The sequence below is a fragment of the Taeniopygia guttata genome, chromosome 15 (genome assembly GCF_048771995.1).
Source record: "Taeniopygia guttata chromosome 15, bTaeGut7.mat, whole genome shotgun sequence".
NCBI classification, from domain to species: Eukaryota; Metazoa; Chordata; class Aves; order Passeriformes; family Estrildidae; genus Taeniopygia; species Taeniopygia guttata.
The window spans coordinates 6,838,888-6,864,742 of record NC_133040.1 but is presented as its reverse complement, the minus strand read 5'-3'; the positions used below and the strand labels follow the sequence as shown (position 1 = coordinate 6,864,742).

At 39.7% G+C, this 25,855-nt stretch overlaps 2 protein-coding genes across 35 annotated transcripts in view; one reads left to right on the top strand and one right to left on the bottom strand.

Moving 5' to 3' along the window:
* Positions 1 to 18,240, bottom strand: part of TANGO2 (transport and golgi organization 2 homolog) — a 28,473-nt gene extending 10,233 nt beyond the window's left edge. The window contains exons 1-5 of one of the 4 annotated variants that reach the window (XM_041719305.2): positions 17,999 to 18,240; positions 9,987 to 10,108; positions 5,974 to 6,062; positions 5,646 to 5,765; positions 4,528 to 4,642 (exon numbers count right to left, since the gene is read on the bottom strand). In XM_041719305.2, coding sequence (XP_041575239.1) covers positions 4,528 to 4,642; positions 5,646 to 5,765; positions 5,974 to 6,062; positions 9,987 to 10,042 — 380 coding nt within the window. In that variant the 5' untranslated portion in view covers positions 10,043 to 10,108; positions 17,999 to 18,240. Of the gene's footprint in view, positions 1 to 4,527; positions 4,643 to 5,645; positions 5,766 to 5,973; positions 6,170 to 9,986; positions 10,109 to 14,793; positions 14,915 to 15,150; positions 15,282 to 17,998 lie in introns of those variants that run through there. The other 3 variants (XM_030285419.4, XM_030285420.4, XM_030285418.4) reach the window with 3 other exon arrangements.
* A 316-nt stretch (positions 18,241 to 18,556) lies between these two features.
* The window catches only part of ARVCF (ARVCF delta catenin family member), a 245,958-nt gene continuing 238,659 nt past the window's right edge, over positions 18,557 to 25,855 (top strand). For 6 of the 31 annotated variants that reach the window (XM_030285460.4, XM_072936295.1, XM_030285456.4 and 3 more), the window contains exon 1: positions 19,220 to 19,366. The gene's annotated coding sequence lies outside the window, so the exon portion shown is untranslated. Of the gene's footprint in view, positions 18,901 to 18,988; positions 19,056 to 19,219; positions 19,367 to 23,368; positions 23,476 to 23,678; positions 23,730 to 25,855 lie in introns of those variants that run through there. The other 25 variants (XM_072936302.1, XM_072936299.1, XM_072936298.1 and 22 more) reach the window with 15 other exon arrangements.

Genomic DNA, 25,855 nt, shown 5'->3' with positions numbered 1-25,855 from the left:
CTCCACTGCAGCACTGCTGCTGCCCTTCTGTCAAAGGAAGACTAAAGCCTCCCAAGAGACTTCTGAAATGGGGATACTTTCAAAATTTAGTTCACTGTGCCAGTCAGCTACTCTTTCTTTTATCATTTGGTTCTGCCTATTCCCTTCCTACTATTTACAGGTACTCAGTACTGAACATCAAAGCAGAAGCCAAGATGAAAAAAAATCACTGTAAGCTTGATCGCAGCAATAGCCTCAAAACCCTGGCCTGTACTCAAGATTCTCTTCCTTCCCAGCCTTACAAGTAGAGATACTAATTTCACTGCAGAAGTAATAAAGGCATAATTAAAGTGATGACAATAGGACCCAACAGACATATTTTTAAATCCCAGCCATAGCTGACAACAAAAAGAAACAGGAATTATGCTCTTTCATACACCATTCTGTCAAAAAATGTAAGCAATAAAAATGTTCTAGGAAATATTCTAGGCAGCAAAAATCTCAGTAGTAATAGAAGCTTCACAGCAACATGGAAGTCATACAGAGTTTGCCATAATCACTTCTTAATGCTGATGAAACATCAGCAATGTCCTTCTGCACTCCTGCCCTGATTCAACTTCAAGGTGGCTCCAAGTCATGTCCAACAAAAACTCAGAATGAAAGAAAAAGGAAAACAGCAGTGAGGCAGTAAAACTGCAGAGAATTGTTATCACCAAGTGATCACTCCCCTGAGCACTGAGCTCTACTCTGCAACAGACAAGGACATTGGATTGTTTTAAGAATGATCTGTGCATGTATTTTTTGTGCAAGAACAAAAGATGAAACTGGCAGCAACACTGAAATGCTTTACAGTAGTTTCCAATAAGTAGTATGGTTCACAGATTAATTTTCTTTTCTTCAGTGTTCATGAGCTAATCAGGTAACTCTTTCTGTTCTGAAGCTAAAAATAAACAAGCAAACACCACCAACTATAAAGCCCAAACATGTACCACCTACCATCAAAAAAAAAAAAAATGAAAAGAATTCTGCTGGATACTCACAGCAAAGTCTGCCTTACAAGAGACTCTGATTTTGTTGTTAGTGTTTAAACATTCCCTTGGCATTGTCCTAATATTTTGGGTCAGGCAGAAGCTGACAGCAGAGGAAAGAGATAAAAAAGATTTTCAGAAGCATTTTTCTTTCTTTTGACATTGGACTGTCCATCCATCAATTGGGAGTGACTAAAAATCTATGCAGAAATACCTCATTTTCACAAGGGAGCCACAAGAAGCAAGACAGGTATACTCTGCAATAGGTGATACTGAATTAGGACAGTGCATGAGAAGAAAAAGAAATGAGCTTACAGAGCAATCCCAGGGACTTGACCATCTATGTTCTTTTCATATCAGCAATCTGACCCTATCTCACTTTGAAAAGGCACCTAAATCCAACCTCTGGAGAGCAATCAAATCCTTCCAGCCAGGTCATGGTAACCATGCTGAATGAGAGCCTGTAGGTGATGGTATAGTTTAGTACATTTTCCCTGTAGGGATTGAAAACTGGCTGTGACAGGGGAGAGCAGACAAGCTCACCCAAAAGGCAAGTTTCTGTAGTCCCCTCCAGCTGACTTGTTTGTAAGGCACAATTTATCTATTCATCATGGAGAAAGTGATTCACTCCTGTTACACAGGGATCTTTTTGCACATAAACTATATGGGTTCTAAGTGACAGCCTGTCAAGAGACTACACTTGCTGGGTGGGTGACAAGAAGCTGCCAATTTGTCTTTCAGGGCAGTCTGTATTACACCCTTGGCAGTAAGGAACACAAGTGAGATGCTGCCACAACAGCCCTGACACAAATTTGAGGTACTAATGAAAACCTAAGTAGGTGTAGCTGTAGATTTGTAGAACACAGTTTTCCCCAGGACAGAAATGATGATCATCAACAAAATGATCATCAACAAAAGCAGCTCACTGCCTTCAGGTATTACCACAAATGGAGAAAGAAGGAAAACCCCTTTGAATATTGACCAGGTATTTACTTTACAGAACAGTCCAGTCTCTGATAACCTTGCTCCTTTCTAATCAGATGTACAGATAGTCAAAATGAGAGGAGTGGCAACACTACCTTCCTGGAAGCCAATTTTGCAGCTGCACAAGATTCCAAACAGACACGGTTTTATTAATATATATAACTCAACATAAAAGTATGTTTAGTGTAACTGAATAAATATTCATGACTCTCATACTTAGCAGGTACACCCAAGATGATAAAATGAAAAATCAGAAAAATAAAAGTACTAAGTAATTTTCTTAAAACAACAAATCAATAGTGTTTAAATTGATATAAAGAGATGCCAGAGAGTAAAGAGATTATTACACTGAAAGTGTCAAAACCCATGCATATTAAAAATAAGAGTCACACCAAGCTGTGGAAATAAACAATGAGATTTTACAACCTGTATAGTTTTTCCAGCTCCCCTGCTTGTATTACTGCACCTCTCATCTAGCATATTGTCATCATAGTTATATCGAGAGAAGACAAAATGTCTTTTTCTGAAATGTGTACCTCAAGATTCAAACACTGTAAACCTCTCTAAATACACTGCTTGCACTCAGCAGAAACATGTGCTCAGGTACACACCTTTTCACCAGTGGCTTCATTTACACTTTCAATCTGAGTTTCCCCTCCATTTCACACACTCTAACACAACCAATCACTACTTGTTACACAATGGAAGAACACATTAAGGACAGTCCTCAATCTTTGTTTTGAACACTAACATGGCCCAACAAAATAGCATCAACTGCAATAACATTTCTATTTACATGGAGAAGTAGCTCCCTTTCATATACCACATTTCTCTTTGGAGTAATTCTAATTTCCTAAAATGACAAGTTTATAAATATTATTGAAATTGCTCTGCATCATTAGCTTGCCAAGAATTTCATTTCATCAGAGTATCCAAGGCTAAGGACATGTCAAAATGGAGAAGTTAATCAACACACACAGCTTTCAGCGTGATACTCAACAAGGAATTATGACCTGTATCACCACTGAAAGACTATTCAATTGAGCATACAACTCTCTATCAGCCCAGCATGAAGGAATAAACAAACAAACCCAACACAGGAATGACTGCCTTAAAATCAATCAAGCCTACTTTGATATCATCATACTGGCAACAAGTATGACTATTCTCTTTTCCTACATTAATAGGAAGAAACTCAAACTTAATGCTTGCTAGGTCGCACCTTGAGTATGATGCTTGCTTGAAAATATCTATTTCTTCTATTGCCTTTTTAGTAAAAGATAGGCTTCCAATTGATGCAATCTAGCCAGGCAGCAACATACAGCAGAAAGCTCAAAAAGTCAAATTCTCTGACCATGATAAAAATTAATTTAGGCAACTGAAAAATTTTGGGAAGTCTCTAGTGAGATGATGAACTTCATAAAGTAGACAGTAAAAAGACCAAAAAGCATCAAACCCTCCAACTGCCTGGCCATCTTCTGAACTGAATTTCTGGAAACATAACCTGTATGTTTATTTCTAAGCAGGCACACCAAGCAGAAATACATTCATGTATCTTCACAAAATTGACTGGTAAGTCTAAGCCATCAGCTGAAGGTGGTCTAGTACAGAAAGTGAAAAATGTAAATACAAGGGCAGTTAGTGAGAGGGTGCTAGAAATTACTTCCACTGAAAACAGTAAACACTCTGGCCTTCTGCTTTAAGCGTATTCCCGGAAGCATGCAGAAAAGCTGAGTGGGAGAAGGCCCTGCACCATCAGGTTGTCTAATAAAATTAATGCTACTGCACCAAGTGTGCCAAAGCAGCAGCGTGCTCCTGGCAGTTTAGATGTGCTCCCAGTCATGCAGTGTGCATCCAACTGGGAACTGACACAGGGCCTGGAGATGCCTTAGCCCTGGATTTCCATTCTTCTCCATCAGGCAGAATGCAAAGGCAAAGTAGGAGATGTACTTGTGCATAGACACATGCACAAGCAGTAGAAAGGATTGTGCCAATCACACTGATTATAATCAAGTATCCAACATCCTTTTTCGGCTACAGAAACTTTAACTTAATGTTTTTTTGTCTTGTGCTGATTTTTAATGTTTCGCGAAAGATTAATGACACAGACACTCTGATGAGAATAATAACTTGAAAGCTTTCAGCTGTTCTAATCCTGCTGCAGCATGTCAGCTCTCAGAGAAAAAAGGTGTCTGAGAAATTATGAGCCAAGGTTTTGTCTTCTCAAAACACAAACCCCAGAGCCCCCAGGGTAAAGACTGGCTACAGCCTATCAGGGAGTTGCAAGAAGTTTAGTGGGAACCAATGGTTAGAATACAAGATAGCCCTCCAGTGTTTGAAAGATAAACAATAACAAAGGAAAGGAAGACTACAATAAAATTAGGGCCTTGCATGCCAATTAGCAAAAAACATAAGCTCTAACTTTACTTTGTACCAGGCTTTGTATTGTTACACTTCGGTGCTATGACTTGTATGTACATGACTGTTATTACCTTTCTCCCTCTGACATTTGAACTGTGATATTTTATAGACTTACTTCAAGTCAGCTGCTAATAAATTAAATCCATTGTAAAGATGTCCCTCTACTGAAACTTTCTTCAAGTAAGAGTAGCTGTCCAGATCTGCAGTCAAGAAGTTTGTTACAAGAGCACCTAAGAAAGAGAAGTACATAGAGCAACTTGTATGTGTGTGCTCACTATTCTGACAGGCCTGGTAAAATAAACAGAAAGATAAAGATTCCTGTTGTCAACAGACTGTAACAGTGGAAGAAAACCCCAAACCACAAAATCAACCCAAATAATAAACCATCCTTTATAAGTCTTACATCACTGTTCACATTAAGAGCCTGACTTTTACTCTGAAGAACTCAGTCAAAAGCTCTTGGTCAAAAATTCTAAGAATTCACACTTACAAACTATTCTGGACTGGATGCATCTTTCCTCCCCCCCCACCTTACAAATTCTTTCTTGTCTTGCTTCACTTCCCTGATATATGACCCTAAAATTAAATACAAATGGCATGGTTCACTTGTTTCTCTGTATAAAATGTTTTGTCACTGCAATATATTCCCAATCCAGTACCATATGACAGTTACAAACACATCTATTTTTACTTTTAAAAACCCCACAGATGTGCTGTTTTGAGCATCCTCTTTGAAAAAGGGTCTTTTCTATTATTTCTCCTCCTCTGACTTATCAGTGGGGAAGAAGAATCTTTTAGGCTACCTCCAGCATAATCCAAGTTGCATTCCCTGACAAAGGTGTTTGAATATGAATATACACTTTAAGAAGTCTACTGTCTACATTGAGCTAAAACTAGCTCAGTGCTTGGCTAATTTTTCTGCCTGTTAAGTAGAAGTACTTTCCAGAGGAGATGGTTCTGCTGCATAGCTTGTATGGATGTGACTTCAGGCTCTAGGCATCACATCTTGTTTTACTTATGCCTGCTTGATCAAGAAATCATTATCCAAGTCAAGTTCCTCACATATGTACTCAAACTCATCAGTTAAAAAATTTTGTTTATAGCACATAAACATTCTTTTTGTCCATAAAGCTGTGTTAAGAAAATTAATATTGTAATCATCACTATTTTACTGGAACATCAGGGCTTGTTTGTCCATTTCCTTTTTTGTTTTTTATTTCAACTCCTCCATACCTCTTCCTTTTGCATTTTTATCAATCTTTGGCTGCATATAGTTTGTCAGGGCTGCCATCTTGCCTTTCTTACTGATTCCCAGCCATGTCCCTCCTTCTTTTCCCTCCTCCATATCCAGACCTAATGGAATACATAAGAGTTAGGTTATTAAATACATTAAAATTAAAAAATGTTACAAACTTACAACATGTTTTCCTTAGATGTATAAGGAACAAGAAAAATTCTTATTAGAAAGGCAACACCACCACTCTAATAACGAAAAAAAAACAGGCCATGATTCCCATATAAATCATATAAAAAACCACTCAAAACAGCAAGACGTACATACCACTAAGGATCTCATTGCTGCTGTCCCAAAACTCGGCCGATTTGGATGGTCTGTGGTAAAATTCATCCCTATTAGCTGCTAGAATAAGCCTGTAGAACACAAGAGGAAAAAAGACACTATTACTTACAAATTGGAACTTCACAGTAGAGGCAGGAGCAGAATCCAATTTTTTCCAGAGCATTAAGTAATTTCAAGCATGAAACTATACTTTATCTCCCATCTCACCTTTATCACTCAGTGTAAAGTTCAACTGACATCTGACAGCAGCCTTCTCTCTCACTGTCCTGAGACACTCAGCAAGTCCATCTTGGTGAGTGAATGAGGCAACTGGTGTTTCCAAAAAGTAATTCTTACAATAGAAGACACTGAATTAAGTTCGCATAAGCAACCTTAAGATTCCTCAGCACAAATTTACAGCTTAATTAAAGAAAATTATTATTATTTTGAAATTATTTTTTAAGTGTTTTTCATTGGTAGAATATCCTCACCTGAGGAGCAGGTAATGGATTTGCCTGATGCAAGTAAAGGCAAAAGACAACAGTGACCCCAAGCAAGCCCTGTGTGGAGGCTCAGGGCAGCAGGTGACTGCAGACAGAGCTGCACAGCTCCAGTGCAGCTCCCAAAGTCCTGCTCATCAGTACCCATAACATGACTTGCCTTTATTTCAACTGACAGTGAATGCTCCCCCTTCTCTCCAGTTATGTTGCTTCATTTAATTTTAATGAAATGCTCTCTTTCAAAAACCTGCAGATTTTCTTAACTAGTTTTCCATAACCTCAGTTATCTTCTTCACTGTCAGTTCCTCCTACCAGCTGCATCTCAATTACAGCTGCACAGCAGAAGACAAGTTTGCTACTGGAAACTGAAGACAGACCATACAATTTTAATTCTAATTTTTAGCCACAACACACAAGAATCAATTCCAATGACATCTCATTACCTTGTCTGGAATTCAGATGTACTTACTTTTTCAACAGGTTTCTGAACTTTCCTGCAAATTCATCTCTTCCCTAATACAGTATTTTAAAAGAGGACTGCATGGTACAAGTTACACTTTAGAAATACTACAGAAAAAGAATCATAATCAAGCATACAGAAACCAGAAAAACCTGACAATTCAATGGCATTCTTTCTGTAAGTGCTTAGTATTTTGCCCAACACAGAAAACATCTGTTGGAAAGCAAACCGTATGTATATTTTTATCTTTCCAATGCAGATATAATATTGATCCTTTCAAACTTACATAATTTCTCATCTTCTAGCTGATTCTAGTCTTTGAGCTATAGGCTTTCTACTGGTTTACTATATTTCTGTCATCTTACTTCAACATGTTCCATTAACAGGATGCAGCCTCCTTGCACAGATTTTTGTTTAAAGGAGTATCTCCACTGTTAGAAAATAGTTTGCCTGAAATGAACTTCTCATCTCCTGAAGCTCCAATTATACTTTGCCTTCAATAATTCTTGACATGAAACTACATTGTTTCTATTACAGGAAATGCCATCGTTACTATTTGTTTATAGGACCTAAATACTAAAAATAAGCAAAGTCTTTTTTGTGTGATTGAATATTCCCCATCTCAAGTTTAATGCAACCTCTACATTTAGCACAAGACTAGTATATAAAAGCATAATAATAAAAACATCTGTATTTTGTCATTTATGAAACATAATTATAGTGAAAAGGAGCAATATTAAGTGACCCTCAACTTCTAATAAATTGCAAAAGCCTATTCAGCTATTTTTATAGCTGAAATAATTCAACTGTATTAGGATTTACATATTAAGATTTATTTTAATATTGAGAGAAATGAAAACATGAGAAATCATTCCATTAAAGTGATTTCCTACAAAGCAATTCAGCTCCAGAAAAGAGCCTGTGATTATAGCTTTGAAGCTTGAAACATTAATTTATTTGTAAGATGCACACAGTACTATTCAGAAAGATGTAAAGGCAGCATATTACCTCTGACAATAATAATGGACTACAGTAAAGTGCTTGTTACACTGCACTAAACTTTACCACAAACAGGCCCCAGGAGGGAAAACAGAACCAGTTGCAAACGTACAGGCAGATGGATTTGTTAGTGTGTCACAAGGGTGAGCTCTTTGCTTATTAGGTGCTCAAGAAAATTGACCAATATATTGGTCTAGAAGCCAGAGTCTACCTGGATGGAAAATTCTCCCAAGTGTTACAGAGAACATGTTTTAGCTTGGCCATTTTCTCCTAGCCAGTAAACTCAATGACAAGCTGTTTGTCTTTTCAACTTTTAATGCCTATTACTGACCCTTTCTTTCAGTTAGAAATGCAAAGCAGAGAACAGTACATAAAGTTTAATTGCCTGCTTTGTGATGGACACAGAAATTAGTGTCTGCAGGTACAGGAATCCTCTTTTGGTTGGGAAAACTGTTCCAAGACCTCACCATGAAATAACTAGAGCTACAGTGCAGTGATGCTTGAACTGTCAAGAAAAATCACCCTTAGCAAGAACTTCTAGAGAGATGTCTCACTTGGTCCAATGGCTATAACACTGCTTGGAATTAAGGGGGCTGGTGTTAAGGGGAAAAAAGGACTAAAGCTATGTATCTGTTGTTAAAATCTGACACCAAGAACACTGTGGCCTGACATTTATCACCCTAACAGATAGCTCAGAGTGATTTATCTCAGGTGTAGAGCAAGGCACTGCTTAACAAAATATATAGAAAAAGTTAAATACAATTAAATACTCCTGAATTTGAGCCAAACATCTCAAAGGCACTGTCCTATTCTGACACTGACAGCAAGTTGTTTTCTGATATAAATTAATAATTTCAATCTTAATGCAATTTTTCATAGCAAGCAAACTACTCTAAGTTCTACTTTAAAATATTGATCATAGCAGAAAGTTCACTTGGCAAGCAACTGCAGTTTACATCCAAAGGATTTTCCCAAGAGGCATCAAATTGATGAATCTGTCTTTTGCTAACTACTAACACAAAGAAAGTCAGACCAAATAAACGGATATATTAATTCAGCACCAGTCACATCATAAACAAAATCCCTTTTTAGTCAGGCTCCAGATGCAGAGAGGAATGCACTCTGGACAATTGAGATTTCCATTCTCATTTCCTCTCTTTCTATAGAATGGCATCTGCTTCTTAATAGAAGAGGACAAGAAAACAAGTCAGTGAAAGGCACAACGATTTACTGAGCAGACTGACTGATGGTTTCTGGATGAATACCAATACTTGTACCCTACAAGGTAATATGGAACCTATAGAGTCTATATAAACACAGCAATAAACCTTCCTAGTCTGTTTACAGCCTAGGACTGCTTGCTGTCTTTTTATTACATACTCAGTGTACTCAAAGATACTGATGTTGGATATGAAATTTTGAAAGGACAGGTTACAATGAGAAAAAAAATTATTACAGGATGTTTAATACTTTGGAAACTCATTGTATGACATCGAGACATCCTTATAAACTGACCTAGAAGCCTGCAAGCTTATTTTTTCTTTCATTTTTGGCTAAACACTTCATACACATGACTTAGTTTATTGCCTACAGTTTTAATTGCAAGCAGATTTTGGGGAGGGGAAAGACTAGGACACCTATTAGAAGTTCCTTGGTTGCAAACTGGAAGCCTTAAATGTATCTACCACACTGAAAGCAGGGGACAGCTACAAGTGTGATGCCCAACAAACAGGATTCCCCTTAGTTTAAATAATGAAGTAGAAGGCAGGACTTCCAAACACTGGATTACAATATTTAAAGGACTTGCACAGCATGAGAGATCACCAGCAAAAGGTCCATGATTACAAAGCCCAAAACTTCTGATAACAGTCTAAAACCAAAGGATTCTAAAAAGGCTACAGTAACTCCCCCAATGGGGAAAGCCATGAAGTTAAACACTACAAAAACACAACTGAACACACAATACTGATTTGAGTTTGCAATTCACACACTGGCTACAACAAGAAAATGTGTAAAATATTACAGAAGCAAGTCTGTTTTAACTACAACCATCTTACCTGTACGCATTTTTTGAAACTGGCCGTGGGTCAAATTTGAATAGAAGGATGCACATTGAAGAAATGATGTTTAAATCTTGTTTTTTCCACAAAGGCTCAATGCAAGTTCATTCTGTAATAGCCTAAAACGGTAATAAAGATTATCCATTACACTGCAAATTATAAAAAGAGAAACTTGCTGCTGTGCTGGAGCATAAGGATCGCAATGTACTGACTAATAGCTCACAATACAAATACATAAATAAAATACAACTTCCCAAACAGAAGAGTTCTAAAGACTGATATACTAACCAAATTCTTACAGTAGTTCTTTCAAAGTTATGCCTGGCTAGTTGAGATTTTTAGGGAAAAAACCTGCATCAAGAAAATATTGATAAAGTCTAGAGTGCTAGCAATACATGGAAAAAACACTCTTATGTAATTTTCTGCTCATTACCAAAAAGCACCTTTACTCCCCCCCCCCTCCGCCTTAAGGAAGGCAAAATGCTTCTTTTAGAATAAAAGGGAAAATAAGACTCAAACTGTTGCAGGAGACAGAAAAAAACTCATTAAAGACACTCACAGACCTGCAAATAAAGTTTAACTTAGGAATGTCCAGGATAAATTATTATTGTTTGCACTGCGTAAAAGGTCTGGTAAAAAAGAAATACGATGGACATTTTGTGTCCAGAGTTTACATTTTGGTGAGGAGTTTCCAGCACTTGTGCTATATGTAAAATTCTGGCCATGCAGATGGAATGACAAATGGGCTTTCCATTTCAAACCAAGAAAACAGCTTTCAAATGTTTCGTGTTGTCCAATTAACATTTTTCTGGTAATAAAACTGCAGTCTGATCTTTGCCTTTTGCGGCTGCTCAAACAATTATCAGAATGCCACCACCCAATGATGCCACACACAACAATTTTTTATTTTTACTGAGAGCTTTTGCCATGCAAGGAGTTTCAAGGTAAGTCAAGGAGGCAGAATTCAACACCACAACTCTAAGGCCCTCTGAGCAACCCAACGACTGAAAAAACTTCTGTACAAAAAGCAGGATTTTTAACTGTACTTTCAAGACATGTAGAAAGCATCTCTCTTGCTCTTTAATTGCTACATTATTTGTCATAAGAGACACCAGGAAATGGATCATCTTGACTACATTCACATTACCAAAAACAGAGCTGCAAGTGCAGCATTTATGCAGACTTTTTCTCAAATTAACAGCTTGCCTCTAGCTGCTGGCTCCTCTTAAGTCACAGTTCAGCACTACAGCCAGCCTGCTGTTGTTGTCATAGCACAAGTTCAGTCTTGCAACCCAATAGCCTGCAAAGGGACTCTTCTGCTGCAGGACATGAAATAACTCAAAAAGAGGTGCAACACTTCTGACATGCTTGACAAGAAAATTAGTGCACAGGAGCATGTGTGTGTCTGTATATATATAAATATACCTCAAAGTATTTTAAATTCTGCTCGCTGACAAAAGGAATTTCCCTCCCAAGTTGACTCATAATCTGTGAGCTAAGAGCAGGAATAGCAGTTATTATTTTGTGTTTAATGGGTTCCACAATAACACACTGTTGGCTTTCTTTGCCTTTATCAAGTCAATCCCAAACTAACTGCCTTAGAAATTCATCATAAAATTAAGTCTTGAATTTTGGATAACTGATTGACTAGCCAGGTCTTTAAAAAGACCCATAGCCAGCTTCATAGAGAAAATCTAACCACTTTTGAGAAGGTGGTATGCCCCTTCTCAGACTTTATTGCTGAATTTTCAGTAGACCGCAATCGTACTGGACTTGAACTGCCAGTACTGGAAGACTTGGATCTTCTACACACAGACTATTTCAGAAACAACACTCACAGCTCAGAAGAGATCACCTTCAAATCTATGGGTTTAGAGGTTCCCATCTACATCACTACTGTGAGTATGGCAGGGAATCCTAAAAACATTCTCTTTTTTTTGGCAAAGGGTAAAGAAGCTCACTTGGTGGAAGCAGGGATATAAAATATAATTTTAATGACAACTGTCACCGAGTACTCTTGCTGACTATGGAGATATGGCTGCTAAGTGCCTTGCCAGATAATTAAACGGATTACTTGATAGAAAACTGTTTGCAATTAATCACTCATAAGACCACTATTTTAATAAACCGGTTTCAGGCTCCATTAGCTGATTTAATGGGTTCCCTTCAAATAATCAAGCAGGTCCAGCTGTTCATGCAAAGTTACCGGCCAGCATAAAGATTAAACAAAACCTGCCAGTCAGAGAACAGCTGCAAAATAAGTTTGCAATACTCATCACAGGTATCTAGAAAGACAGATATTTTGAACACTTCAGTACCTTTCTAGAATCCCCAGTCATTATTATTAGGTACTACTGCTTTGACAGAATGCCTTTTGTGATTCCATCAACCTTGCTTGATGTTATTACAGTTCTTTAACTTACATTTATGTTTTTATTAACCCCAAATATCAAACTCGCATTTTTTATCTCAGGCTCCACCTGCCAGCCTTGAGACAAGCTAAATGTTTATAGGTCCTATATAAACAGTCCTTCTTTTTTTTTTTTTTTAAAGACAGAAGTGTTTAAGGCAGATAAAACAGATATTACCCTTAAATTCTTAAATAGAAGCATACTGTAAGTCAGACTTAAATATGGATATTCTGAAATTTACGATAATTAACAAAACACTAAGAGAAAAAAACTGAAGGGCTGTCATAGATACTGTAAGTACATAAACATTCAATCAAAAAGTCTTTATACAGGTGCAATTCTCTCGAGCCCATACTCACACAAAAGCTGCTGCTGCAACCACAGGGATGAGAGGAGCACATTGCAGAGCTGGAGCTGCAAAGCACATGTGCTCAACTCAGCCTCCTCCTCACTCAGCTGAGTCCCCACAGACCAAGGAAAGGAGAAGGTGAAAAAGATTAGGCCAGCACTGACTTCCACTTGCAACTTGATCCTACAGCAAGTCCAAAGCTAGATCAAAAGCTGATTTTCAAACTCCATTTCTGCAGAAAATGTGTCTTCAGAACCATCCTTAGAGATTCAGAAGGTGCCATAGTTTAAAGAGCTCAAATAGAAAAGGCTAAGTTGTGGTACAACACTTGCTTTCTGATTTTCTTTTTGAGGAGAGTACAAGCCAGAATATCCACACTATGCAACATGGCAAGGTCTGCAGGAAGTGGAAAGAAATCCTGTGCTCTAGGATGGAGACAGTGAAGACTGCTCTCTGGATAATGAGCTTTTATAAACTCTAGTTTGCTTATTCCTAGTCAACAAGACAACAGTTACCAAGGATTACATGATAGCAACAATCTCCTATTTCTGTAATGTTTCTAGTTTGCTGTCCAACTTATGCCTAATACACACAAACCAGCTTGACAAGAACCACAAACATCCTGTAATTAAGCGTTCTGCTCCAAATGGCACCGCTAATTTGGAAATGACATTAAAGCAGCTAACATTCTTGTTCTGTGCCACAGTACTCTGTTAGACAGCACAGTGTGTTGTTTTGCTCATTTGAAGGATCTGTTAAAAGTCTGAGTGGATACACGCCAGCATAAGGTAGCCTTTAGAGGGACTTTCAGAAGACCCAAACATGATAGATTGTGTATGTTCTTTCATAGGGTTCTACCATGATTTGGTTGATTAGAAGCAATCAGTTCACAATTTGGCATAAAACTATTTTACCCTTAAGAATTCTCAGTAGCAGGCTTTGAAAAAGGAAGCCATTTGTTATGTATTTCATATTCACAAATGAAGCATCATAAATAACATCTGTCAGTTACAACAGTGATCTCAACTGCTTCTCAACTCATCCAAAACTATTGTTTAGGTGCAGTCTAAAACACAGCTATAAAACATTATTCACTGGAATCTGCTAGTTCTATGTACTACAACAATAACTTGTGTTCAGCAGAGTACAGAACTATTTTACTGTCTCTTTTGAGTATATCCAAATGAAACTGAGCCCAACAGTCCTCAAATGCCCATAGAAGTGCCATAAAAGTTGATATATTTTCTTGCACTACTGAAATGAGGTTTTTAATAGCGAACTTTAAAATCATCAAAAATAAGACATGCTTGATCAGTTCTTAAAAGTAATCTATTTTTCTCCCTCAGAGAAAAGTGTCTCCTGGCTGCATTTTTAAAGCATTTTACTGTTTCATTTTTGCATTTCCCTTGTGTACCACATGCTCCACTGCAGCAATACTAATAACTACAGATGAAGTGGAATAGATGGATCCATAATTTGATGACTTCCAGGTTGTTCCCTGTGAAGAGCATTTGTAAGTAACCCAGGCTTTGTAACCCTACCAAGGTGAAGAGTCAGTCCTCCCTGCAAGAGACAGCAATGTGAAAGTACAACACTTAAGAAACACAGAAAATAACATGTAAGGTGAACGGCACTCCCAAACTTAACGGGTTAATTTTATTTTTAGTTGCTTGATTTCTGTCTGGCATTTTACTTAATTAAGTCCACCGTACAGCTCCCATGAGAAACAAATGCCAGTAAACATAACCTTTCACCACACCATGTTTCAGAAATATTTACAAGAATTGAGTAAAACAGCCTTTGCCCGAGTTAATTAAGAGCACAATCAGTGACGGATCTCCAGACTCAAGAGTCTTTTGCAGGGCTTGTTCCTTAGATAAAAGCTGAATTTTTAGCTTGTACAGTTCTTAGGTTTTCTTCAGGGAGGAACCACCAAAGACATTAGCAGTTTTCACTGTCTAACTGTGACTATTTCTTGACCTCAAAGGGTCACTAGATATTAAAACTTAATTTAAAAATTCCTTTATTACTCCTGTACACTTACAATTACTCCTGTATGTGACGCAAGTACCAACCAGCCACCATCCACGCAGGAATGAAATGCCATCGCATAACCAAGGAAAACAGGTGCGAACTGACACCTGAAAATATCCCCCGAGGTGCTGCTGGATAAATTTAGGATGAAAACCTTAAGCAAATGGCGCTCAGGAGCAGCACCTTCCTTGGCGGGGAGGGCCGGGGCTGCGGCGGCGGCCAGAACGGCACACACAGCCCACAAAGCAGGAGCCCGACAGCTCCTGGAGGATGGTGGCAGCTGAGGCGGCCCCGGGCTGTGTCCGAGCCCGCCCTGCCGGCACGGTGACCCCGGCCCCTCACTCCCCCCCTGCCCTCCCTCACTCACCCACGGCCGCCGCACCGCCCGTCCCCCGCACCGCTTCCGGAGGGCGGCCGGGCCGAGCAGCGCCGCCCCTCCGGGGGCCGGGCCGGCTCCTCCTCCCGCCGGCACTGCCGGTACCGACCCCTTCCCTGTGCCCCGGGACCCGACACCGACACCCTTCCCTGTGCCCCGGGACCCGACACCGACACCGACCCCTTCCCTGTGCCCTGGCACCTCCTTGGGCTGTGTGCGAGGGGCCGGTGCGACACCGCCCGGCATCCCTCAGAGCATTGGGAAGTCATTCCCAGCCCCTGAGCGGCGTCTTGGCTGCCTCAGCCTGCTGCCAGCCTATCTGGTTTCATGCTGAGACGAGAAATTCGGGTAGTAGAAAAATGTTTTTCACTGTTAGGGTGGTCAGGCGTTGGAACAGATTGCCCAGGGAGGTGGCAGAGCTGCCATCCTTGGAGGTCTTTAAGTCTGGTAATGTGGTTTAGTGGTTTATAGAGGTTACAGTGGTCAATGAGGTTGGACTTCATAATCTTTAAGGTCTCTCCTCACCTTGCTGATTCTATGGAAAAATAAAAACATGACATGCCTGATCTGAGCTTCACAGTGCTCATAGCTCTGAGGACAAACAGACCCAGGCTGCTGACAATCTCATAGGGTTTGGATGCAGCTCCGGACCCCTCAGAACAAGGCCCTGTGTGTTCCCCTGACCACCTGCAGCAGAGACTCTGCTTCCAGGAAGGCCCCCAAAGTCACTGAGCCCTGAGCTTGCAATGGGATGAATTCCAGCCAGAACAGATTTCCTGAGAATTGAGGAAAACACAAGTGACAACATCAAATTTGCTTTCAGTTATTGGCACAGCATGATCAGAATTGATAACCAAACATTTAGTAATTTTACCTAGATCTGCAGATTTGGGTTAGGATTGGAGCTGTGTCACTTTTTGTCCTACTGAAATATTATTATTTCATTTTTCAAACAAAATCTCAAACTTTATTTATGACTTTTTTTTTTTTTTTCATGGGTGGCAATAGAGGGTTTCAGTGGAGCCTGTAAATTACAAAATGTTTTATAGTGAAGCCTGTAAGGAAACACCATAAAAGCCTGGAGGGTTCTTCCAGGTTCTGACACTGATAAACACAATACACACAAGATGTGAAACAGTAATTAAAAGAATTCCCAGGGGTATATAGATGTGTTAGGTGGCTTGTCAGGCAAAACCTTTTATCCTGGATACAGAAAACCTGAAGTCAATTGTCAGGTTTAGCACTGCTCTACCATATGACATTGAGCAAGTTCACCTCAATGCTTTCCTTCTCCATCATCAACAATGGGATGATCACATTGACCTTTGCAAGGTCTCCTGAGATCTACTGATGAAAATTACTGGGTGAGTGTATGATCATCATTCTTTGTACTACTGCTTCTGAAACACAATAATAGATTGCAGTTATTACCTTGAGACATACAAACCTAGAATGTATTAATGTTTTCAGCTACAGAGTTGTTATTTAAAGCTGTTATCTGGTGACTAAATAGACAAATTATACAAATCTCTGTTACATTGAAATTGGTTAAATGCATGCACATTAAATGTAATGTATTATTCTTTTTGGCACTCTGAGCCTTAAAGTATAGATTCATCACTGTAACAAAAGATTGTTTAGCTTCTGTGCTCGATTCTCATTTAAAATCTACAGATGGTAATCTGCATACCTTCAACAGCAGTCACGTCTATGGGAGGAAGTAAGTGTCCATAGGCTTAAAATTCAATTCTGTTTTTTACTGGATTTTTTTCTATTTTTAATAACTATGGGAAGTAAGAATAAGTTCAGAGTAATTTAAAAAGCCTTTTAGGAGGCAGCACAAGAGTCCACTGCAAGAATTTGTGAATAATGGATTTGGTGGCCATTTTGACTCTTCCTTTTATTCTTGTGTCTACCTTTTGTTCTGCCAAAACCAGCTTAGTTATTGTTGCCTCTTCTAGACCCTGTCCTAGGGGATCAGTGTATAGCTCCCATTGTTAGTCAAACTTGAATAGACTGATCCCAAAGCAGGCTCTGCTTCTGTATCCACTTTAAAAGAGTGGTACTGTCAGGGCAGAACCTCTATCGGAGAAAACTAAAATGCAAGCAGAAGCTTAATTAAAGGCTTGTAGAATTGTCCAGAGTTGGTTTCAAAGACTAAAAGAGAAATAATCCTGACATTTGTTTAAAGAGTTCGTTCTTTGAGTCCTGGAATGCACATTATTTGGAATGCATAAAGTACACTTTATATAGATTAAATATTTTTTCCCTGAGAGGTCTCAAAAAGCAGGAGACATCAGGGACCCTGGCAATTTTCTAGACATGGGTTCTTGCCCAGCTCTAGTTTAATACCTCCACCAATTGTCTAGATGATGCAAGATATTTATTAGTAAATTTTGTAGCCTAATAAATGAGTGGATAAGTCACAATTGTCTACAAAATCATCTGATGTGCCCAATAAGTCATCCCAGTCCAGTAAATTGCATTTTTAATAGCATAAAATGTGAGGAAATGCATTTGGAAATGAAGAACGCAGAGAAGGGGCTAGAATGGCAAAAAGTACCTCAAAAAAGAATTTAGTTGTTATTATTTCAGTGTGACCTCTCAGGATAACACTGTGGTAAAATGGACTACTCTAGCCATTTACTGTGTAAAATACAGTATAGGGGAAACAGGAGAATGACACTGTCTTTGTCCACAGCACAGGGACATTGCTGCACCATTTCTGACACCCACGGTTAGGCAGGGAGGAAAACCACAGGAAATTATTAAAAGGAGGAACATAAATTAAACCACGATATAAAATAGGGGCGTAGGAAGCTCAAGCTATTCCGGTTACCGAAGGCTAAGCTGAGAGGCGACGATAGCAGTGCACAGACCACTGCAAACGGCGAGAAGGTCAAGCCAGACAAATCCCTGCCGATCGCGTGCCAGCATTACCGGGCTGCCTGCACCTGACGGGCCTCTGCCACGGCATTTCAGCCACCGGCTGGGCCCGCCGCCCCGGGCCAAGAGCTGTGCCGGGTGGCGTTCGCTGCCGAGCGCAGGCACCCTGCGGCCGCACAGCGGGGCGGGGGCGCGTCCCGGTGACCGGGCGGTCCCGCCGCTCGCTCGGAGCGCACACCACCGGCGCGCCGCTCTCCCGCCCCGCGGCTGCGGCCGCGCCTCCGGCCGCTCCCGCCGCCCGCCGGGGGCGGGGCCGCCGCGTGTGACGGACAGGCCGGCCGGCCAATGGCGCGTGGCGCGGCCGGCAGCGCGCGGCGGGGAGGCGGGGCCGCGCCAATGGCGCTCCGGTTGCCGGGCGCGATCGCGGCGGCGCCGCCCAATGGGAAAATTCGCGGCGCGGGAGGCGCGCGCCGGTTCGCGTGCGGCGCGCGGACGCGCAGCGCGCGGCCCCTCACGCCTCACCCGTTCCTGCCCCCAGGTGCGAGTGTTGAGGAATGTGCCCCGCTTGGAAAAATAAATAAAGAAATAGAGAGATGGGCGGGCGGTGGCATCATGGGCTCGCCGGGCAGTGCGCTCCCGTTTCCCCGCGGGCCGCTCCGGTTGTTTTCCGAGCAGTAGTTAGGGGAGGGCACGCGTTTTCTAGCCGTGCCCTTGGACCTTTTTACTTCAGGAGCACCGTCAGCGGCCAAGCCGGAGTGCGGGAGCGGGGACCCCGTGGGCCCGATGGTAACGAGCCCATGTGCTCTGTAGAAAAGGGGAATTCCCCTGTGTGCTCCAAAAATCACAGCAGAAAAGGTATATGCAAGAAAAGGGTTAATGAGTATTTCCACCTCCCCCTCCTTCCTCCCCCACCCCCCGTTGGATAAAGATGGTCTTGGATACCCTTTGTAAATAGGAATGTGGAGGTGGGAGGGGAAAATCAGCCCGGCTCCGACTACTCGGCGGCCTCGGTGGGTGAGCGGGCGGGAGGAGCTGGTGCAGCCCGGGCGCTCTCCCGGGGAGCGCGCGGGGACGGACGGGCACCCGCGGGGCGGGCACGGCGGCAGCGGCTGCTGCGGACAGCGGGAGAGGAAGACAAGGGCTGACATGCTGCCCAGCGCCTGCCCAGCGGTTTATTGAAGAGTTGGGGGGTTTCCCCTTTTTATTTTTTTTTAACTTTTTTTTTTTTTTTTTTTTTTTTTTTTTTTTGTGTGCGCCACCTCCTTGAAGCCAGTAGCAGCAAGGAAAATAAGCTGAGGACAGAGAAATAAAGACGGAGATGGTGAGCAGATCGCTGGGTTGGGGGGGAATGAATGAGGTTGCCGGGCTATTTTCTGTGAGGTTCTTGCTGGGTGGAGTACGTTTTGGGGTGATTTTGCATCACGATTCTGTGCTAGACTTCTTTGTTTGCTAAAGGTTGCTGGTTCAGGTTTAACAGCGTTCATCAGTTTATTGTGAGATGCGCAACGAGGAGTTGATGTATGCGAATGCCTGAATTGCATACGCAAGCCACACACACAAGCAAGCCCTAAACAAACCAACATTGTAATAATCCTGCAATATGATGGGCAGCTCGTGTCATGGAGGGAAGTCATTGCTCAGGTTATTTGTGGCATGCATAGGAGATGAGTCTCTTTGTAGCAAAGACCAAACAAAATTTACCTATTTTTTCACACACGCGACATCCATTACGCACTTAAAAGCCAGAGTTAGGGGTTATTTTTTAATTTTCGCTTTCCCTGCAGTATTGAGGTCCACGGTTAAAATCTGACGATTGTAGAAGTTGAAAAACTCTTTGAAATGTTCACTTCTAGTGAACATGAAATAGTAAAGACTGTCTTTCTTGCTTTTTCCCTTTTTTCATGAAGGCACTTGTTCGTGTGTGTGAAAGGGGGAATTCTTAAAACACGCACTTTGCTTGTTACGCTGTACTGTTGTGCCTTTAGGTAGGTCACAATGCAAAACGTGATTCATAGCATGTTAAAAAAAATAACTCTAAGTTGTTGGGTTTTTTTATCAAGTGAAGACCTGTTATCGTTCCAATAGCTTAAACCCTAAATAAGTTTTGCGGGGGGAGGCGGGAAACAGCCCTCCTGATTTGGATTAATGGAAATGCTTTATGTTAAAAAATCCTGCTTCTAAATGACAGAATATTGACATTGCCTGATTGTAACTTCCTGTGGATAAGGTACTGCAATCTGCTGAATACAGTAGTCCTTTAAGGCTCCATAAATTTAGACATATTTTGTTTACAAAATTGTGTAGCACTGCATGGTGCAACAGTAAAATCTGAAATTTTAGTGATTTTAGAAATGTTGCAAGGCACTGCAAAAGAGAAAATATGCAGCCTTGTATTAAATCTCCTATGGAAAAAAACGAAAAGGTTTGTTTGTAATAAAGTAATGCAGGGTATGCACGGTGACTAAAGTAACTGTAGGGGCTGTAGAGTTTGGAGTTTGTATAGAAAAAATGACTTGTGAACTATGCTGGGGTCTTCATCCTGCACGGTATTTGGATGGATGATTCTTAAATTTATTTTAAGCAGCATCTCTGTCAGTTCTTGTCTGAAATATTTAAATTATATGCTCCATTAGGCAAATGGGTTTATCTTCCATTGCTTGGCTAAAGGAATGCATTTGGAAGGCAAGAACAATAGTTTGACTGCGTGGTTCATCCTTCTGCATTGTTCAGAGATCACAGTTTGCATTTTATTTGACATTGGTGATCTTTATAAAGTGGACTTTTTTATTTTATTATTACGCCATAGTTGCTGTCAAATAACTGAATTTCAATTTATATAGCCATAGTTTTGATGTACTATTTGGCCAAAATAAATGAAAAATTATTCCCTTCTTTGAATTTTGTCTATTAAATTCAAAATCTCTGCAGTTGATTCCAGTATTAGAAAGTTTTTAATATTGGAAGAACCAACAAGAGCTACTAATAGAGGGAGTTTCCCATTTTGAGTTAGGACACTGTACTAGAAATGGCAAAATTCCTGCCTTTTGCTTCTACTTCAAATTTTGTACAAACTGTAGTTTAGATTAGATATCTTGTCCTGAAGACCATCTGTATGCATATTACAGTTATATAAAACTAAGCTTTTATACTTGATTTTATGTAATGCAAAACATTATATCTGCAGTGCTTTTGGTGGATTTGAGTACTGTCAGAATTGATACACTGCAAGGAAAGCCTGTTAGAATTCTTGTGCTACCAAGTTTATAGTTTGTTGGTCTTAATATTTTATTGTGTGAGTATAAATCATTGACACAGACATTGTAAACAGATGCTGTAGCAGCTAAGTGTGATTTTACATTTGGCTTGTGTCTTTCCAGTTTAACCAGAGTATGACAGTATCCTGTCAGGTGTGGTGCCATCCTAATAGCCATCATAGTTAACCTTCAAAGCACTTAGGTCAATTTTTTCAATTTCTTGTCTGTCTTTACAAAATAAGGAGGAAAAGGCCAACCCTAGGTTACACCAATATAAATAGGGAAGGAATTTCACATGTATTGCATGCAGTTACCTTATTCAGACTTCCTGTGTGTCTCTGGAAATTAGCAATGAGATTTTAAAGGTTAAAATCCACCTATTTGTAGAAAAAAGGTCTTTCCATAATGCAAGACATTTAGAGTATACATGTAACTTGACAAAATATATTTTCTTCACAGAAGGGCATTAGAGGTTTCATGGGTTTAAGCATTAAAATAAAAACAGGGAGATTTTCTTAAATTTCAGGTAGGATGTGGTCTACCTGTGAGCTGAAGCAAGGCAGGTAACCACCTGAACATCTGAGAAAAGAAGCAATCAACTTAGATAATAAAGTGACTTTTATTTCCTTCAGCTAACTTGTGTAAAACAAAGCCAACTCCAAAAAACTACTGTGCAAATATTTTGTTCCCTGTTTGTCCTTTTCACTCCTACCCTTGAATTTCACAGGCAATCCAAAACAAACTGCGAAGCTACTTCTGCTGCAGTCTGCTGAGGTTCTAGAGGTCTACCTTTTCTCCATTGTGACTGGTTTTGTCAACATTCTAATTACAGATAGCTTAATTTAGTAAAATCTAGTCTTTTGAAAGCCCTCTCGCATTCACAATTTCAACCAGCATTTGGTGTGTTGTCTGTAAATGGGTAGTCATTTAATAGGAAGTGGACAGCATCTATTACTCATTAATTTATTTACAGTGATCAAACAAAATAATATTTGGAGTCCTGATAAAACTCATTGATTGCCACTGTTTCAGGGTGACCCACCAAAATAAATGCTTTCCTTGGAATATCAGTTAATCTTCTGGATTAAAAAATGTGGAAGATACCCAGTAGGAATGTATATATGGGTGACATTTTGAAATACTTTAACCTTTTGTAGAGAATGCCTTGATTTAGTTAATGAAGCTCATATGTAGTTACTCTAGTTACATAGAAATACATTCCTACAAAGAACATATATTTTCTTACAGTGTTGTCATTACTGGGAGCTTACCATTGTTGGAATGAAAGTGTCTTTCTGAAAATAGTGGCTCTTAACTAAGGCAGCATTATACCCTTGAAGTGACAGGCTTCATTTTTTTTAACAGGTTACTTTATCCAATTCTGTAAAAACGGACACTGCCTTTGTATGTGTATATATATATATATATATATATATACATTTTTATATGTTTTGCTTTGTAGTTACATGGATTTTGCTCCATCTAGATCAACATCTCTGTGAAAGACTTGATTCTGCAAGTCTTAATGCTCTATATAATCAACTGATGTTAATTACCATAAGTTGAGTGGTTTTTTGACTGTAGTAAAAGATATATTTTGACTGTATATTTAGAAAGAGTAAAATTGTAATATTTAGATCCCAAATTCCAGACTAAGTGGTCCAAGAAGGTAGTTCTCATCCACCACTTGCATAGTGGTGATGCTGCTGCTGGCAGTATTACAAGGTACTGAGATCCATTGAGAGCATATGGGCAGGGTTGTGCCTCTGTCTCACTCTCCAGTTTATATTGCACTGGGAAGACCTTTCTGTTCCTGAGCTACATGCAGTATGCTTCATCTCTTCAGATATGATGGCTTTCTTAGACAATTTGGGATTTTTGTTCCATAAGGTCCTTGACTGGGTTGTCAAAATCTTCTGTGCATGCTTCAGTTGATGTTATTTATAGTTATGCTTTTTCTGCATCTCAGAGCACATGCATTTTGTTTCAGAAGCTGCAATAGGGTTTCCATGAGATACTGTGCAGATATACACCAGTGTACCACTAATCTACTGGCTTTTGATTTGTAGGTCAGGGAGGAATTGAGATTTTGCTATCTATGCAGTATCACCTCTTTGCTGCTTCAGTGCTTACATGACATCTAATGCTGCCTGAAAATTAAAAGGATGCTGTCAAGGTATCTTTGACAATTTCATTTTTATTATTTATTTTGTTTGCCTTGTTACTGCTGTCATAAGCCATTGGAAACTTGAAGTCTAGTGTCTTAGCAACAGGCCTTTGTCCTCCAGAACAGGTACTGTTTAGCTGTTTATGGTTTATTTAAGAGTTGTGAAGCATTTAAGTGTTTTCTGTCTTCTGAAATACAATATTGAATTACAGCTTGAACATTGCAAGCAAGTGAGAAGGAAGAAGTGAGTAAATCAGTTTGGGGTAAGTTCTGACATTTTGTCGTTACAGTAAACTCAAAATATTTATTATTTTCCTTATTTCTTTCAGAACCTAGTAATTTGGAGTCTAGAATTAGGCATCAGTGCTTCCCTTGGACTGTTATCCTTGAGAGTGGACTTTTCAGGGGATTGGTACCAAAATCTTCATTCTGGTTGGGTATAGTTGGAATTACCTGATGAAGTAATCTGTGTAGGAATTCTTACAGGTGCAGTGATATTGACTGGATGAGGTGCTGAGCAGTAGTTTTACAGGAGCTGGGCTTTGTATATTACAAATGCTTTTGTTCTACTCTAAGCTTAGCTAACCTTCCCTTCTTATTTCTGCTCTCATAAAAGGAATGATCATGGGGTTTTTTTGTACAGAAAAATGTTGTCCTAACTTGTTCCTGTATGAAAAAGTCTTTTATTAACTGATCTACATTCATTGCAATGTAAAGTCAGTGAAACTAGACCTACTATTTCCAGTAATTTAACTGCCTCTTCATCTGCACTGGTGGTGGAAATTCTACCCATGAGTTAGAATACGTCCATGGGACCTTCTTATTATAGTAAATGTTCTCTGTTTGATTTGGGTTATGTAGTGATAAAATTTTAGGTAACTGCTATTCAGACTAGTGATAGAAGTGATGGCACAGACTTTTTACTAGATTATCCTGTTGGTGGGAAAGTGTATTGTGATTCACTGTGAACAGTGTCCATGGCTACTGGATTCACAGCTTGATGAGAGCTGGATGTATATAATGAAATTTGATAGTCTAATTTTTGCAGATTTTAAAGGGGAAAACTATAACTTTTTTAACAGTATGCAAAGTCGTAAAGCTTGAAGGGATTGCCTAGAGGAATGCAGATTGCAGTGTGACTTAAAATATGGTTCATAAACTGCCAACTGGCTTGGGGAAGGAGAATCTCAGGTGTGAGATCACTTAAGTTGGGGTAGCCACAATAACTTTAGGTATGTTGATTAGATGCCTGATTTAGAGAGGGCAGCTACTTCTGGCTGTGGATTAAAACAGTGGATACAGACAGACTTCTCTGGACGCTGATCTGGTCTATGAGGTTGAATCAAATCTTCTAATTGGCACTTCATGACCATCTCTCTGCTGAGTAGCAAATATGGGTATTTTATGGAGACTATTTTCCTAAAGAAGGAATTTAAAAAGCTGAAATAATTTAACATTCCTTCTTCAATTCATAATCTGATGCAAGGAAGCTTCAATCATGTTCATCAGTAGAATGTCAATAACCATTCATAAGACTTTGATTCAGTTTTACATAACAGTACCTGTAGTCTAATGGTCCCAAGGTATTGAAAACTGTTAGTGTATGCAGGATCCATAAACGTGAAAGTTTTTCGGAATGTTTGAGACACATGCTTTTTTGTCCTGAATAAGGATCACATTTGAATTCATTTTATCAATGTAATTTCAGGTGAAGTCTCAAACACAAATCTTTAAAAACTTAAACTGGCAGTGTTTTGCTTCTTTGTACCACAGGTTGGGTCATGCCATGCGAGTATAGCTTCTCCTCATATTTTTAGACTAGTTCTTTTTTAATTCAGTGTGACAATACAAGTAGTGAGTTATTGATGACAGCTAAAGTGAGACCATTATGACTGTAATCAATAACATACCTGCATAGAATAACAACTACTACCGGGGACATATTTTCTATTGATTCAGAAATTTATGCTGTCTCCACTACACCCAGTCTGCTACTTCCATAATTTATGTAATAAAATCTCTACTTTAGAGAAGCTGTTACTAAGTTAAATACCAGGAAATGATGACATATCAAGATGTAAATTATATATTGAAGATTTTGCTACAAGCAGAAATAGCACTTGCTAAATTCCTGTGGGTTCTGATTCAGGACCAAGGCACTTCCTTGCTGCAGGCTGGAGTATAATGGAAGTCAAAACCGTGTTCCCTCTCCTGAAGCAGTATTTTAGAGCTGCAGGGTAAGGTGCTGTTTTTAATGTGGTGTGACGATGGGAGATTATTGAATTGTACAATCCATAAGTTTGAAACCTCTGTAGGTTCCCACTTTTATTTTCCTATGTTTCATTGTGCTATGTTCCTGCAGGTGATAAACAGTCTTCAGCTTTTACAG